The sequence below is a fragment of the Numenius arquata genome, chromosome Z, assembly GCF_964106895.1.
Source record: "Numenius arquata chromosome Z, bNumArq3.hap1.1, whole genome shotgun sequence".
Taxonomy (NCBI): domain Eukaryota; kingdom Metazoa; phylum Chordata; class Aves; order Charadriiformes; family Scolopacidae; genus Numenius; species Numenius arquata.
In genome coordinates this window covers 5,828,726-5,847,659 of record NC_133616.1, presented here as the reverse complement: position 1 = coordinate 5,847,659, position 18,934 = coordinate 5,828,726, and the positions used below count along the sequence as shown (strand labels likewise).

Genomic DNA, 18,934 nt, shown 5'->3' with positions numbered 1-18,934 from the left:
AATACTCACGTAGATAGCAATATCCTTGAAAATAAGGCAAGTCGGAAAATTAGTACTAGACTAGTAGCTAGGATACTTAGATATCCCATTTCCAGTTCTGCCTAGTGTTACATGATTTTACATTATATCAGCAATTTACAATACTTCAGATTATTCTTTCCAGTCCTGCTGCTTTTCCTTTCTCAGCATTGAACTCTATCTGCCATTATATTGTCATTTGTTTAACTTTGTCAGGTCTTTTTCAGATCTTTAAGTTTTTGCTCAGTTTGGTGCTAACAGCACAAGTTGCCTGCTCCAGCCTGTACAAATGATGGTAACAGACAACATCATTCCAGGCAGAAGAATCTTGATGATGGTTTGCAGAACAGAGGAAAAATGACCACTGCCTTTCCAAAACCCACAGACAGAAACTCTTTCTTCAGTAACCACACACTTTGAACCTCTCTGCTGTTTCTATGAAAGAGAAGCAGGTAAGAAATGCAGAATTTAATGCAGATAGTATTTCTCCACTAACCTTATTCTTATAATAAGACTATAGTGTAGACCTTGAAAAAATTAAAATAATCTGAGAAAAAAACAAAACATTAGTCGTGTTAAGTGTTTATCGTAAAAGAATTCGTACATTTATTCGTCATGCATTCAGTTGCATGATGAGAAACACAGTATTTTCTATCTTTCAGGTTTCATTTTAGCATATTTTCAAATAAGATATTAAACCAAGGTTTTGGCCACATATGTCTTCAGAAAAGATTCTGTAATGTTGTTTTCAAATGGCCTTGCTAAATTCAAATGTATATTTCTCTTGTACATTCCAACTCTCCTTATTAATTTCAATTGAAGATGCAATTCTTAGTTTCCTTTATTTAGTCTTTGTTCAGCATTATGACATATTCTTAACTAACTGTCGTGTTTTATTTTAGAGGTTCCTGTATTTCCAGTGGCACATAAAAACAAATCTTGAGTGTTCATAAGACAATTCATGATTTTAAGGAGTATAGATGCATACAGAAATGCAATAAGATACTTCTATAAGTCTGAAAACAAAAAAGCAGAACATCTCATAACTTTTAGTTGATTTTGCCCTCCTGAAATAAGCAGCACTAAGATCTTCAGTGGAAGGCAGGAGCATAACTAGACTATGCCCAGATCTTCAAATAAACCTCTGCACTTGACCCTGCTACCATCAATGAAAAGTGGTGCCCAAATACCTGGAGGGGAACAGGGCCTAAATTACCAGTTGAGCATCTGGAATTGTTGCGGTGTAATAAAAATATGAGTTTAGAGCCAGTAAGTCCTATGCAGTTTGACTATTTCTTATTAGTAGTTTTTAAGTGAGCCATCTTTGTTGAGGAGAAGTTTTTAACAGAGCCATCTTCATTTAACTGAGCCAACTTCATCTCCTCTCACTCCTTTAATTTAGGCTCTGGCTGCAATTGACCATACTCTGTCTGTGTCTGGTTATAATAATAAAATTAAAAGCATCCTCAGCCTAATGAGTATTCTGTTTGGTTCTCACCTCACCACAGTGCTCCTCTTTTAATGCCATTATGTATCTGTCTTAAAACAGCTGCTCTCAAATTAAGTTTCTCCCTCTTGTTGGGCTGCCTAATGTTTCAGATCTGTGCTCTGCAGGGCAAGACTGATAACACACAGCTGCTGAAGGAGCCTGATTGATTTTCAGCATTGGGTACTTACATGGCAGCTTTCTCAGTGACCTGAAATGCACTCAGTGCCATCCAAATTGGGAAATGGGTTATCCATTGCACTTTCCGTCTTCTTTATTTTTTCCCTTTTTTTTTTTTTTTTTTTCCCCTCCAGTTGTACCTGTACAAGCACCTCTTTTCAATGTCATCTTGCAGTTTCATTACTGTGGTACCCTTTCATTCTCTGCTGAAAAACAGGGGAAGCAAAAGCAACTTAATCTCACTTAGTCTGTGGTAGGCACAGAAAAGAAGCATTATCTGTGCACTAAAAGGTTTTGTGTGAACAGAAATCTGAGTGAATTGAACATTGAGTCAGTTAGATCTGGTTTGTCTTCTCTTATTAAATACTCATTATCTGGATGTTTACTAAAAAAAAACAGTTGGAAAAGGAGACAATAGACTTGGTCGATTTCAAGAAGAACCAAAATTAAGAATGATTTTATTGCACAAAGTATTGCATGGGAGAGGTTTTCATCTACATGTACTCATCAAGAAGAAGACAAGGCATGATGTAGAACAGAAAATTCAAGGTATGATATCCACTTTGAGGCAAAGAAGGTAAAAAATGTTAAGACATAAGTGGCCAGCAAGGCAAACTCATTGCTACCTTCTCTGCTCATACAGCACCTTGCACACAGTCCACAAATATATTATGGTGGTGGATATGAACATAACACCTTCAGTCTGCACTCATTGTAGCAAATGCTCCACAGAAATCAGTCAAAGCTACCCACCATTTATAACAATATTGACTACAAGAAACACCTTCAGCACTACTTCTCAGCCTCCATAAAGTAATATTTTTCACACATGAGCTTGTTCTGGCTGGGATAGAGTTAATTTTCTTCATAGTAGCTACTATGGAACTATGTTTTTGATTTGAGCTGGAAACAGTGTTGATAATACAAGGATATTTTAGTTATTGCTGAGCAGTGCTTACACAGAGTCAAGGCCTTTTCTGCTGCTCACCCCACCCCACCAGCGAGTACATTGGGGGTGCGCAAGGAGCTGGGAGGGGACACAGCCAGGACAGCTGACCCCAACTGACCAAAAGGATATTCCATACCATATAATCTCAAGATCAGCAACAAAACTAGGGTGTAGGCTGGTTGCGGGAGACTGCTGCTTAGGGACTGGCTGGTCATTGCTCGATTAGTGGTGAGCAATAGTTTTCATTTGCACCACTTGTCTTCTTGGGTTTCATTTTTCTCTCCCTTTGTTATTTTTTTTCCTTCCCTTGCTACTGCTACTACTATGACTACTGTTATTACTATTATTATTATTACTATTTATTAAATTGTTTTTATCTCAACACACAAGTTTTCTCACTTTTACCTTTCTGTTTGTGTCCCACATCCCACTGGGATGGGGATTGCGTGAGCAGCTCTGTGGGGCTTAGTGCTGGGGTTAAACCACAAAAACACTGTTGACTTGGATGCCTCATAGTTCTCTTACTTCAGTTCCTGCTCTATATTCTGATGCAACAAATCAACAGATCCTTCTCAGCTGAGCACTGATACGTATTCATTCCCATGAGGTGCTTCATTATAGGGAGATTAAACATATAGGCATATATATGTTACCTGTGTGTGGATTTATGTGTTTGTGCATACATGTACCTACATATACAAACACAAAGACACACATATGATTGAGAGAATCTGAATGTGCAAGAGACTATCATAAATTAATCCCTATGTGGACTACCTGCAATGTGTAGAAATATTGACAAAACCACCATTTATGCAGGTTTTAATCTGCAAGCATGCACAGATGTGGCTAAATTTATATAAACAATTATAAAGGATATGACTTTCTGCCCAGAAAACCTACGCAGCTCTTCTTTGGACACTGTGCTACAGATTCTCAAATGGGCTAAATTTTGCTTGTAAAGTGTCCTACCCATGTGACTAAGACTATCTGAGTAAGTGAAATATATTTTTCTCAGAAGAAGCTCCTGAAGAGAAAATTCAATTTCTTACAGATGTTAGCATTTTTTTTTAAATCAGGGCAAAAGATAACTAGTCAAAACTTTGCTATAACACTTGCTTTTCTGTTAGAAACCACTTGCAATATAGATAATGCTACTAATATTTAATAAAGGCATATCATTACTTTCTCTCCTTCCAGAAAAAAAATTCACTTACTTCAAAGATGTACATGAACAAAGTGAGCAAAATACTCCTGTTTAATCAAAACATGATAATTAACAGGAGTCCAAGTACCCTTATCTTGGGGAACAAGAATAGCAGGTAGCAATTTCACTACTCTTTAAAGTCCGTGATTGTGCTACTGAGTGGGAGGATCTGACAGCTACAAATTCACTTCTTGTCATTCCAGGGGGAGTAATTAACAAGTTGACTACATCTGCGTAGCCATTAGCGTGGATGGTGCCTTGGATTTAGTAAGGTGTAGATGGCTGCTGGCTTTCATGAAAGAAAGGTTAATGGAAACATTTGTCTTTTGATGAAGAATTTTGAATAGAGCATGATAAATCATCTACCTCTAGGAAATCATAGCATGAGTGCTTCTTCCAATTTGAAAAATCATTTAAGGGTTATTTTTACAAGTCATGATATACAGGGAATGGGTAGGCAAGTTTACCACTGGTGACTCTATTCACAGTGTTGCAAGTCTCACTTCAGCTCCTTCTACAGTCATGATCCTAATCATAATTACCATTACTGCATGTGGTTTGTGTTTGTCTTACATCTAACACAAAGAGTTAACAGAGGATAGAAAATAGTAAGTATGAACCACTAACAGTTAAGGGGTTTGGATAGTTTTTTGCATGTGAACATGCAGCATAGGTCTCTCGAGGCAACACACAGGAGAAACACTTTTCTCTCCTGTTCCAGCCATGGTAGGCAGACATTGGGCAGAGACATTTGAGAAATAGAGTTGTTCATCTGCTTGCTTGCTTTCTGAAACAGGGGAAAAAGGGAAAGAAAAGAGCAAGTCAGATCACTGGCCAGACTATCAATTAGGTCATTCAGACTAGGTAAGTGTTCCAAATGAGAATATCAGTAGTAGAGCCATAGAAGACCAACAGTCCATCTAATCCATTTTGGAGAGTGACCAATAGCTCAGGGAATCCCACAAAATTATTTTTGCTTGGCATATTCTCTCAGCTTTCAGTTATTTGCACCTCAAGGGCCCTACTAAGCTGGAAGCAGAATCTTTGTTTTTAACAGCCCTTGATGGATTTTTTTTCCCTCTAATAGTTTATCTAAATGTTTTTTTAATCCATCTACATTTTTGACACAGGTTATTATCGCTACTGTCTTTAAGAACAGAGATCAACTTAGCAAGGAATTTTGGTCAGGGGCTGGTGTTTGAGAGTGACTGCATGAGATGGTTGACTCAGATGATTTTCACATCTTGCCTGTCACAGAAATAAAAGAATCTCTTTTCTCCTCTTTCATCCTTACTCATACTCTCATTTCCCCACGGGTGCTTCTACACTATCCCTTTTGCCACTTTTTGAGCTTACTGAATTCTTTTTACTAAAGTGATTAAACTCAATAATCTGGTAGACAACTAGTCTGTGTTGGGGTGGCTTAGTTTTCTTCTGGACTACTGTTGAACCAGCTTGAAAAACTGTCCCATGAATGCCAGAGAGCCAATAACGCTGGGAGAAGGGCAGACATGAAGAGTGGAACTTCCTACTTTTCTGCACAAATAAGTTGTTAGGTTTGCCTCATCTCATGTATTGATTTGGGATACCTTCTAAGTTAGAGGGAATCTTGCCATCTTCAACTCTGTAATTAAGTTGTCATTCATTGATTTTGTTTACTCACTTTGTAAACTCCTAAACCTGTTCATGATTAACTGCTGCTACAATTCAACCTCTCAATCTACCTTACATCATTAATAGATTTTGAATCACTACTAAATCATAACCATGTCAAATATTTTCATCCACGATGCCAGGTCTCCTCTATACAGTATTTCCTTCCCTGAGATCTCACAGCGTGCTGCAAAGACTCGTAATTACAGCTACTGTTTGGTACCACTGTGGCTGAAGTGAATCTGCTAATATAGCTGTTGTGCTACATTTTCTAAGGCCATGAGCAAGGTGCACAGACAGCATTTTCAAGACCAAACTGCAGGCCTAATTGATCATCAAGGTGCTCTGATTAACCTCCAACCTTTGAGCAGGTGTTCAGTGAAATGATAGGGAGAAAATGAAAAATGTAGGAACAGTTGTCTGGGTCATCTACCCAGAGAAAGACATAGACTGCGTTTGCTGGTCTGCTATTGTTTATATCAGACACATTAGCAAGGGAAAATTTTTAGATTAAATATATTCCCCAAGTCTCTGAAAATGCTAAGTGACAGCGAGCTGTCACGGGGTGTAAACAGCCCTCAAATAATTGCATGATGAGTTGCAATTGTAAGAAACTATGAATGTAACAAAGCAGTAGCAGACATTAAGTGTGTGTCCAGGATTTTAGATGCCATTCATCTTCAGTATGGACAGGGAAATGTAATTGGTTGCTCTGGTTGTTTCTTACATGAAGTCTGCAAACTGTTTAGGGCTGAATAATTGGCTTATCAAAGGAAAGTCCCCAAGAAAGAAAGTTAACAGCAGAGATAGAGGTCATGAATCTGAGTAACACATTATATTTAGAATGGGGCCAGACTGTTTTACTAGTGAGCAAAATATTGATGTTCTCGACAGAGGAAGAGGCAAAGAATCAAAACTCATCTCAAGCTGAAAAAGCTTGCAAGTTAGAGGATATAGCTCAGACTGAAATTTTGAGAGATGATCCAACTATCATTAATCTGCTTTTTAGAAGGAAATTATCACCTTTTAAAAAATTCTTTCCAAAATAAATGGGATTTTTTTTTTAAATCAAATTGTTTGCATTACAGAAAGAAGTATCTGCTGTGATTTTCCAGTCTCCATTCTCTATGGCTTCAAATAATTCCCCTTCATGGCAGGATATAATAGCAACATTAAGCAGAAGGTATTTTGTTGCCTCATTGAAATCTAAACTAACTTAAAAGTTTAGGCATTTCCTACATTCTTAATTTCTTAATACTAGTCCCTCCTTTTCTATTAATGGTTGTTTGGGTTTTTTTTAATCTTACAGTGGGAGCACCAACACTGACAGACATATGCCAATGCTCTCCTTTCTTTTGCCATCTTAAGAAGGATTCTGCATGGTGAGTCTCACTCTGCATTTTCCTCCCTTCACTGCAGGACATCCATCAAGACAATGCGAGAGATATCATCATGATCTGTGAAGGCCCTTGTTCCAATGAGCTGTCAGGGAAGGCACTGCAATTCAGATTCAGGAATGTACATTTAAACAGCTACAAAATATGTGTCTACATGTAAGGTAGGTATCTAAAATCCCCTTACACTTAATGGAAGTATAGATTCTACTCAGTTGCCCACACATGACTCTTGCTAATTGATATGCTCTCAGGAATCTTGTTTGGCTTTTGTTTACTGTACTGGAAGGATTCTAACACCCCATAGGCCCTGTATCATACCCACAGGGCGACAGCTGATAATGACACAAAACCAGTGGAAGATCCACAGCATTGTGGATCGGGAACCTGAATCCAAGCAGGATACTGTAGGGAATCTCAAATGCCTCTTAAAGGTAGGAAAGACCTAAGTCTCCACTCCTGTATCTCCTTGAATCCCATAAAACTGGAACCTAGATACACAGCTCGTGTGTAGACATTTCAATTTAGGTGCCTGAAGGTAAGGCTTAGCTCTAAGATAGCAGGCATAATCTCTGTTTTCTCTTCTTCATGTACATAAAATGCTTTATACTGAAAGTGAGTATTAACCTCTTAATGTGATGTATGATGCAGATAATACCAACGGGTAGAAAAATGAAAAAATAATAATAAAACACCGGTTTAAGGTTATAGTTCAAATGCATGCAGTTGTATTCTTATATAATCTTCATTTCTCATTTTAAATGATGATAAATATGGAACACAAACGTAGGCAATTTAACTATGTCTACACAATGTCTGAATACTCTTGGAGACGGTCTTTGGAGACAAATTCTACTGGTTCCAGATCACTTTATATGAGTTGTTTATCTAGTCTCAGATAAGGCTACTAAATGTATGAAAAATGGTGAATGAAAGGCAGTGGTGACTATTTAGCTATCAATCATATTAATTTTTTAAAACCAATAATTTTGGTGTTCAAATCCAGTTGTGGCTGGTTCAGTCCAATTCAAATATTTTACCTTCTATGGAAAAATGAGAATGAGAATGAAATTAGGGGCAGAATATACACATACACACATACTAGGTAACAGTAGAAATGATCTAGAAACTTTTTGTACCCTGAAAATGAATTTGAAGAGTACTTTTGTCTCAGGATGTCTTTCTCTTGATCTAGTAGATGTGTCCCATCTTTGTCTTCTCTCATTCTGCCATTACTAATGAGTTTGTATTTCCCTTCCTTTATCCTTTTTCAATTTTGTACTTGGAAAACAGATATAAAATTCTTTGTCATACAGATATTTTTTGGTACGCATTGTATAGCCTTAGAATGTTTCCGGTCACATTTTAGGTTTTATTCTGAAATTCACCCATGCATTTCCACCATCTTATTAAAGATGAGTTTAAATGTGGTTTATTTGATGCATTGGTGAATGCATTACTTCATTAGGAAACCTCATGGAAATTCATGTGCTTAATGCTAAAGTGCCTCCCATCCCACACCCATTTCAATTAAAGTGTGACATTGACACAGCCTTAATGCCCTCAACTGCTCATTTGACACAATCTCATGCAGTGATATCTCACCAAAACAGGAAGCTGCTTTCGCATCTCGTTTGCATTATGCATTCATTTTAAGATTAGTCACATGGCTAATGAGCATCTTGGAGGCTGTCCAGTTTGCTACACTATGTCATGCTTCCTTTCCTGCCACTCTACTTGCATTAACTCTCTGTGATATTGCCAAAGACTGTACAGAGTGTAAATTGCTCTTATTCATTTGTTCCAGAAAATGATCGCATCCACTGCCAGTTGGAAATTGTTCCCATTGTTGACTACAATTAAATATTATATGTGCACTGAAATAATTTCATTTTCATGAAGTGCTAACTTCTGAAATTTTGCCCACATATGGTCTAATACTAAGGAATTTTTTCCTTCTCCTCCCCATTTTCTTACAAAAATAATATGTTTCTGTCTTAAAATTCAGAACTGCAACATTTGAAGCCTAAAATACAGTCATTATTCCCACTTTATCTTGAAGTTTCATTAAACTCAAAGTGACAGCATTAAAATTAGCACTTCAGATAGCATTTAACTTTTTAATCAATGTTTACTCTATATTTTAAACAAATACTGACACATCTATTTGTGTATTTACGTGTACGCACATTTATTTATATCTGTATATAGTCTGCAGTTTGAGTTTCTCAAGACCTTATCAGTTTTTCCAAACTAAGACAATGAACTAAAATAAAAGACAGTTTCATACATTAGAAGGGACCATTTATTGTGATTATTTATTTTGACACCATATGTCTTCCCCACACTGCACAAAGGACTGCTCTGAATTAGTTCCTATTGGGAAAAAAAAAGGCACCACTTACAAAAAAACCCAACCAAAACCCACAGAACAAAAAGCAGCCTCTTCCCTCAAATAAATCCATATTAGTCTTTTAAAAAGTCTTGGACTTTAAAAAAGTGTTGGACTATCCATCACAACATCCAGTAAATTCTTCAAAAGTATAGGTACTCCTTTTATAAATTATAAACACAGGGGGGAAAACATGTAAATAATTCTAAGTCTATTCACATAGCTTTTTTAGGATCAAAATTAGCACATTTGAAATCTATGTATGCATGACATACAAATCTATGAGCACATGTATCACATAATGCAGCAACTGAAATATCCTTTTAAACAGATATTCTGCATCATCTCACAGTAGCAGCAGCTTTCTGTGATCAAGATCTGTAATATTTCAAAAATGTCAGTGGATAACAGAAAAAAAAAATTATAAGTACAAAGCACCATTATACTCGAATTGTATATTTCTAATGTATTGCTAGAGATATGAGTCGCTGTAGAAATAGAAAACTGATGCATTGGTAAAATAGTGTTGAATCACAATGAAAAGGAATGATAGGGAAAATCCATATTCCTAGGGACTGTCACAAAAAGGGGAAAAATAGTGCCTCTGATTTTTTTAAAGCTACATGATTATTAATACAAAATGCTTAGGATAAATTCCTAACTGTGTTAAGAGGGGTGTTTGGAGGGAAGGAGAAGTGGAAAGGGGAAGCACATTTGATGGCATATTTAAGTGAAAGGACTCCTCTGTATTCTCCGGTCAGTAACAGTAAGCAATTTTCACTGTAGCTTCATGTTGTACTACATAAAAGAGAAATATATGTTCATCATTTGACTCCTCTTAAAGCTCACAATCTTACTAATTTACAGATGAAGTAAAAAAATAAAAATAAAATAATGAGAAAAAAATCTTCTAAAAAGCCTTCAAAAGTCATTTGCCTATGGGTGTACTTCTATGGAGAAAGAAATAGGCCAGGACAGAAAATGTGTTCATTATATCAAAAGAATCAGACTTCAGAACATTTCTTAAGATTGAAAAGATTTGGGCTTTTATGAAATAAAACTTGAAAACAAGTTGGCAGCCATTTATTTTTAAGTCAAAGCAAAAAATATTGTAGAATCCTTGTTTCAGGTTTTTTATGTGTTCCTAGATGATCATACAGGATGGTTTTGTGGAATCTTAGTATGGGCTGAACGGGGTTTGGCTCTGCTTTTCAACTAGACTATCAACCAGATTATAGCCATCCTATGCTCTTGTGCTTTGGGGATGGTTTATTGTCCCCTGTTTTCGTTATTTAGATGCAAATATATTTCATAAAAATCTACAGAAATGAAAACCAAATGAAATTATTATTCGACTCCCATGTCAATGCTTAAGGTGGACGAAGAAAAATTAAAATGGACAAAGTGCACAATCTCACACCATAGAAAACATAAAGAATGGAGTAGCTACTGCAATAACATTAGGGAAAATATGTAGGTATTTATTATATTCTTATGTCCATGTAAAGCAAAAGAAACAATAGGCCTTATTTTAAAGCTCAACTGGAATGCAATAGACTCAGCAGGTTGATTGATACCAGAAATCCATAGGTTATCATTCAAACACATCATAGAACTTATTTTTGTTATTTCCAGAGAACATAACCCTCTCAGTGACATCTACTGCAGCTGCTGTTCTTTTAAATGTCCAAAGACAAATAAAGCCACAGCTAGGCAAAATACGTTATTTCTAACGATGTACCCTGAAATCTGAGGTCAGTGTGCCCAGAGAAGTTCAGGACAGCTCATGAGTCCCATAAACAGGATACAAACTGCTGAGGAATGAAAGTAGCCTCAAACGTGTGACACACAAAAAAGGGTACATATTAAGTTGCAGAGAGATCAGTGATCTCAGACATAGCTGAAAAACCTATGTTCAATTTTCTGCGTTGCCACTCTGCAAGTGTAAAAGTACATTTCTTATGTGGCCTGTTTCGTTCTTTCCTCATCATCTGCTGCTGGGTTCCTGTGAGAAACAAAACTCCAGCTAGATAGATCACTGTTCAGCCCCAACATTGTAACTCCCCTGTCACACAAAACATCTATTTGTGGCTCGTTCCTTGCAACCTTCAAGGAATAACGTCCTTCAGCAGCTCCTGGTATCAACACACCCTTGGTCCTGGATATGCACATTCTGGATCACCTTTCCTTCTGATAGCCCAGAAAATTCTCTAGAACTGTAATATTTTATTAGACTGATGGAAAATAGAATATGCCTGCCAGTGGATGTACAAAAAACCCTGAGATGAATTCTGTGATTTGAAACCAGGGTCCCAAAAGCAGGAATAGCAATCTTAATAGTATATACTTTTTCAATGTACTGAGATTTTTAATGTATTTGTGTGTTACTACAAGTCCTTCTATTTGTTTTTTGGTTTTATGTCCAATTTTGAGGTGTCATACCACATATTTACCCAAGAAGTATGTACTTAGCCCAATATTATACTCTGCTGTTTAGTACATGTTTTAGAGCCTTTCTCAGGATGTCCTCAGCATGTTCTGGGAGACGGAAGTGCTGAACAGATAAAACACAGAGTCATCCTTCCAGTTCTGCCTCTAGCCAGCCTTGTGAGTTTGAATTCAACATTTCATTTGTCTGTTCTCTATCTCCCTCTTTCTTCTCCTACTTAGAGTGCTGGTTTTACCGAGCAGAAGCTGTCTCTTACTCAAGGAGATTCTATGATTCTATCTTGATTAGGCCCTCTAGGATTCCTGCAGTATGTACTTACAATGCATCATAAGCTTTCCTTCTCCTTATGATTATCTATTATTCATATTGTGGTAGTGTCTAGAGACCAATAAGTTAAGATTATGACAAGATACAATATATGGATAAATACAGATGGCAGGTGGATAGCTAATAATAAAGATGGGTGTACGTACATAGCTTAATGGTGTCAGTAACTACTAATGGTCCTCTTTTCCAATTAGATCTAATGATTATTTTTTTCTTGAGTGTAAAAAATCAATTTTTAGAAATTCCATAGTAGTTTTACCTTTTTTAAATTTCACATATCTCATTTTTATTTTGTAGTATTTTTGATGGTTATAAAATTAATAATGACATGCAGAGTTTTTACTTTTTTTTTTTTTTCTCTTTTTTGTATCATTAAAATACCAAAATTTACCAGGAGTTAGTATCCAGGAAATGTAGAAAACTATAGAAATAACAAATCAAAAGAAATACTGCCATTAGCTGCCCTACTTAGCAATGCAGTAATTTTATAGAGGTTAAACCTTAGTTTGAAATATTTGAAATTTTAAAGATAAAATTTGAAAAGAGAACAAAAATTTTTTTGTCTGAAGAGGTTGGAAAAAACTTTTTTTTTTTTTTTTCCCCAAAGCAATCTTTGTAAATATTAATATTTTTGGTGCTTCCCACCTATGAGGCCCATATTCTGCCATTTTCCCCTGAGTATAATGAAATATTTCATATAGATAGCCTCTATAAATGCAAGGGCTTTTTAGTATAAGTTTAACTAACTAATAAAACAACCCTTAAATGAATAAACATTCAGTTGTGTTGATTTCTACCTCTGTGTTACATACATCTTTTACTACACTCATTCATATTAATAATCATAGTACTGCCAAAAGATGCTCAACAGCAAGAAAAAGACCCTAATCTTTTGACAACCTTTCCTGATGTCATAGAATCATAGAATGGTTGAGGCTGTCAAGGACCTCTGTGGGTCACCTATCCCAAACTCCTACCCTAGCAGGGCTACCTAGAACAGTCTGCCCAGGACTATGTCTATATAGTTTTGAGTATCTCTAAGGATGGAGACTCCACAATCTCTCTAAGCAACCTATGCCAAAGCTCTCCCCTACTGGGGTGCCCAGAACTGGACACAGTATTCCAGGTGGGGCCTCAACAGTATTGAGCAGAGGGGAAGGATCACCTCCCTCAACCTCCTGCCAACACTCCTCCTAATGTAGCTCAGGATACCATGAGCCTTCTTTGCTGCACGGGCATACTGCTGGCTCATGCTCAAGTTGATGTCCACCAGGTACCCAGCAGGATGTCAGTAGATGGCACCCAGTACCACAACAGGAATCCAGGGCAGTTCAAGGCATTAAATTACTTGGGTTTATACCCTGTATCTTCCATGTTTGTACCCAACTTAGAAAGGGGAAAAACATTTCAAATGTTTTAATGAGACACAATTTTTGCCACAGCCATTTTGAATTAACTGCTTTAGAAACAAATCATTCTTCCAGCTCATTGTTCCATTGTGCTCCAGCCATATAGTCATGCAATGGTCAGCATCTAAAGATGATGACTTTCAGGATATTGCAGATATATCTGAATATTTATCCTTACTTAAGTTTTTAACTCAGGAGAATCCACTGGGGTTAGCAGAGTATGTGATACCAGCGCACAACTCCAGTATATGAAATTCACTAGGCACTTGATTTTTCTAGAGAAGGTCAACTAAGAGTTCAAAAGCAGGAAACAGTACTAAAATAACAAAACCTTTAAAAACACACTCCAAAATGGAATTTTTACATTATTTTAGTATTTTGAAAGATTGCTTTTTATCTCACAAGATTTTTTTTGTTTCTGTGATTATAATTGCACACCCCTTAATAGTTAAAAAACATGAAGCTACAAATCTGTTGTTGAAAGATTTTGTACAAAGTATTTCAGGAAAAAACAATTATGGTACGACCATGATACAATTTCATTGTCATCACAAACTTAAGTTTTAATCTAAAGTTGACAAATCTTGCTTCTGTCTAAGTGCTATCCAGGAGCAGCTTCTCACTGCATCACAACCTTGAGTAAGCAGAGACTGAAAGGGAAGAAGAGGTAATAGTCTCTACTCACCTATAGTTGGATCATGATAGTCAGGGAACCGATGGCTTATGAACTGCATTGTCATTGCTGGAGAGGAGAAATCAAAAAGAATAATATTACTGTCTTTAAATGACAACACGGAAAAGAACATGTAGAGAATTCACTCATCCAAGTATCAGCTTAGAAAGTGGTTGAAAAGTTGGTCATGTCTACAGCTGGAAGAAAGAGTTGGCATTACAGTGACAATCAAAGAACAGATAAATGGAAAATAAGCTTCTTTATTTGTTTTCATTTCTTCCTTATTTAACTGTATTTTATTAACTGCTGTATTAAAATGTTACATCTTTTTAACACTTTGTAAATACTGTTAACCTGATATTGTCTACAGATAAAAATTGCCATGAATAAAAGATAAAATCTAATTTACAAGGCTCATTCATAAACTTTTTCATGATGTTACAAAATGCCACTAACTGCAGTACCTGATTTGATTTCTGGTGCATTTCAAGAATACCTATCTCATTAAATTTCATGTGGCAGACAAATGCTTCTGTTAACCACCTAGAGCTTGGTTGCTTCTGAACAGACTGTTTTATGACTGAATATTATCTGCTTTCGTAAATGTTAGGAAAGTTTCATTAGTCTTCAGGAAAATTGCTTTGCATCATTTGGAACAGGTGGTGCTCTGGAAGTGAAATTCCAATTTATGTAGAAAGCCAGAAGTATTCATATCCTGTCCAACCATAAGTTTCCAACATGCCATCTAAAGCTCATAGACTTTGAATAACTGTGAAAGTAGGTTTGGGCATTCAATGTTCACCATCCGTTGATGTCTCTCCTCAGCAGTTTGAATCTCAGCTCATTTGAAAAGTAAAAGAACATACTTAACACTGACAGATGTGAAGAAAAGACCTATAAAAGTGAAAGAGATGAATTCCAATTGAACAGAAGGGGAGAAAAAATAAGATGTAAGATATTTTTAAAATATTGCTTGATTTCTAAACCAATTTCATTATTTTAATTTTTCATATTTTTTAATGCCTGCATTAAAATTCCACTATAGTTGCTATGTGACCATTTGTTTAAAAAAAAGTATCCCACCTGAGTGATAACTATGTCACAGCACATTAAACCAAACATGAGATTCTGCCTTATGTCTTGAACATCTCAGTTACCTTCAAAATCAGAAGTTATAAACAAGAAATGTGACATTTAAAAAATTCTACACATAAATACACCCATATTTAAAGCAACATTGTTTTAGTTTAGTGTCTGTCCTCCTTATACTTTCAAGAATGACGAGGTTAAGGAGATAGTTTTACAAAATGATACAGACAAGAAGTATTAAACATTTATTACCATGTTAATAAATTATTGCAACTTTAGTGTAGACAAATATAAATGTTAAGAAGCAGCATTATAAATTCATAGTAACTCAGAGAGGGTAACTGTGTTAAAAAAGCTCATTTGGTCTATCCATATTATGGGGGAATAAATCTATGTGCAGTGACAGTCGTGTCTTCTATATTATCTGTTGTTAGATGCATTTCTTTTAAGTACTGTGTATGTTTGGACACTTTCACTTCCAGGACACCTGTTTTTTTAATCACGACAGATTTTTAGGCACCTCCATCTGATAACTGTTAGTGGCTTATGAAGAATGAATTGATGTTTAATGTGATCTACCTAGTTTTCTCTGAGAAGCAGAGGCAGTTACCAGAGATGCTGTTCATATGGTTTATGCCTACACATTTTGAGATTTCTGAGGGCCTGTAACACAAATGAATTTAATTTGTTTCGCTACCTGCAGCTTTTTCTTGCCAAGCTTTTTTTTTTTTTTTTTTTTTTTAAAAAAAAAGCTGCTAAATACTACTCTGTATCTGATCTCATTCTCATTCTGTTTCCTTTTGGAGCTATGCCTGCGTCACAAAATCAACTGAAATGGAAATTCTCAGAGGACACCCAGAACTCATGGTAAACATTTTTTCCTCTCTCCTGAGACAGTCCTAAATCAATACATCTTTTACATCCTCATTGAATCCACAGGAGGTAAGAGGATGGAAATAATTTGGAAGTATCCTACTCATTTTCTGCTGTAAGGTACAAAATATTAGCCACTGGGATGTGTAGAATTTATATCTCCCAGACCACTCTCTGTGTGTGAATATGTATCTTCAGAACCTTCACAGGAACCTAGGCTGCACAAAGGGCTTTAGAGACAGATCAGAAGAACAACTTCTGTCTTGTAATAGCAAGTGCAACAACACTGACCTATATGCCTGAGCCTAGTCCAGAGCTCTACATGGGCTGAGTTAGCTATACACAAAATGAATTGGGGGAGGTAAAGAATTTGAGAAAGGTGAGAGAAACTCTCAGCACAATGACACAAAATGATCTTACAGTCAGCTGGCTAGGGAAATGATGAATAAAAGCTTCCTTTTAAATGTATTTCATCCCAGAACTGCTTCCAAGACAGTCCTTTGTCAAGGGCTCCTAGTAATCACCAGGGTAAGGAACCTCTTTGGCCTCTTTAGTGCTTGTCACATTTTGCATTGGAATTGGCACACTGTCCCAGAACAGGTTACATGGGTTTGTTTTCTCAGACAGAAGGAATTGAGGTACACTGTTGGATCTTTTTAATCACTGAATTACAATGTAAAATAAGGAAAACAGGGTATAAGAGTTGAGATTTGCAACACATTTTACTCTGCATGTTCTTTAAAATAAAGATTAGTGTTTCTAATTAAACTCTAGTGAACACTAGTGCCACAAGTATTTTTGGAGCAGGCATAACAGGCTACTTCCCCTAAAGGAAAGGAAAAACTAGCTTTTAGCTTCAAATAGCTGACCCCTTGCTCCACGAGGATGGAGGGAAAGGAAGTACCAAAACCTTAGGTCTGATGTACAACAAGAGTTGTGTCCAGACTTACCAGATATTCCACAGTCTTGGCTGCTAGACATGCAGAAATTAGTTCTGATTCATGGTCAGAAGTTGGTGGAATGCTTCCCAGAGGAAAAGAAGGCTCAGTCACCACTGGCATGAAACCACATAACTCATATGGACCCTAAGGAATTAGACAGAGCTGCTCACAACTGGCTCTGTCTGGTCTCCCCGACAGGACAGCTGGAATACACTGGCTTCTCTGATACTAACATCAGCTCAAGAGTAATTTTCCAGAGCAAATTAATTTTGAAAACTAATACAAAAATGGTATGGATATTCCATGCTGCTTTATGAAAATATTCTTCTTGGTTTCTCCTTTTTTCCTTATCCATTATCCTTTTTTCTATATAAATTAACACACCTACCTAAACCAAGCCATCATCAGATATTTTTGTGACCATTTTCCTTTGTAAATCCAAATAAAACTGCTTCAAATTTTTACAGATCTATAAATTAGGGACCTTTAACTCTGATTTATACCACACACAAAGCACTGTATCAAAATGTGGCTTTAAAGCAGGAGATTAAAACAGAATAAATGTATATGGCTGACATTTGAATAAATATGTATGCATGTAAAAGCAGACTCAGTTAAAAAATGGTGAAAAACCAAACCAAACCAAAAAACCTTTAATCCATAGCGTATATTGTGAAACATTTTGAATTGCAAGTTGCCTGAAAAATTTTAATGAATATTTTATAACAGAGTGAAGATCATTCCACTTAAATGGGACATGTACATCACATGGCAACTATGATGAGTAAAAGGATCATTGTTTCAGATTAATAATATCTTCTTTATATCCATCTGTGGTTAAGCAAGTGCAGTTTGCCTCTGTTGAATAAACGTAAGCCTGATGTGCATGTGTATGTAACTTTAAAGTTCTCTTGTGTTTTCAGAATAAAAAAGCGATTCAAATCCTGCATTTAATTTTAGTTGCTTCCAATTATTCTTACCCAATGCTCATTAACTATCTAGAAAGTTATACATAATATGCTGGCGCTGAAATATGTTTTCCATTAATAATAAACTTAGTCCTGTCTGCTACTTTCCATATAATTCCTCGTCTCTCCTAATAATATTTTATTTACCTCCCAGTAGGAAATGCCATGCTTAGAAACAGCTGAGGTTATATTATTTGTTCTAAAGCATCCTTTTGATCAGTGCAGCAATATTAATTTTCATGTAAAGAAGGTATCAACTTTTTATGTGGGGGCCCACTGGACAACAGAAAAATGCTTCAATACCCATGCAGTTGTGAGAGCAGGTAGAGCAGAATCCCACTGTCCCTACAATTTGTTCCAAATTTGACTTGTACTGGCAACTTTGAAAGTAGTTCAATGCCTATTTTTCAAGGCTGGAGAGTATGTTGCAAGCTTACACAATATTCTTTAGGATAATAGTATCACTGATGTGAATGTCTCATCCTGAGTTTCCTATGCCTCTTTATTCACCCAAGAACTTCCAGATATCCATACTTTTCTGGGTTCTGTGTATGATCAGATATGAATCTGTTTCCAAAAGAATCTTCACCCTCATCACAAAATTCTACTTTTTAAACAGTCTAAAAAAATTGTCCCAGTAGTTGCAACTCAGAGATCTGTGGCTCTTTCTGGTTGGTTCGCTTCAGTTTTGATTCAATAGTCCAGTGGAATTTTAACTTGTGCTTTTGTAAACATTGAGATTTTGAAAATGCCAGCACAGAAGATGGGCTCAGTAGCTATATATGTATATATGTGTATATGTATAGGTATATGTATATGCATATGTATAGGTATATGTATATCTGTATATATATATAAATAATATAATATGGTAAAGGTGGCAAAGAAGCTATGAAGTCTGAAAACAGAACAGTAGATCATTATTA

At 36.2% G+C, this 18,934-nt stretch overlaps 1 protein-coding gene across 1 annotated transcript in view; it reads right to left on the bottom strand.

Moving 5' to 3' along the window:
• Nucleotides 1-18,934, bottom strand: part of RIT2 (Ras like without CAAX 2) — a 191,534-nt gene that overhangs the window by 119,732 nt on the left and 52,868 nt on the right. The window contains exon 2 of the mRNA XM_074166404.1: nt 14,150-14,206. Within this exon, the coding sequence (XP_074022505.1) occupies nt 14,150-14,206 (57 nt within the window). The remainder of the gene's footprint in view (nt 1-14,149; nt 14,207-18,934) is intronic.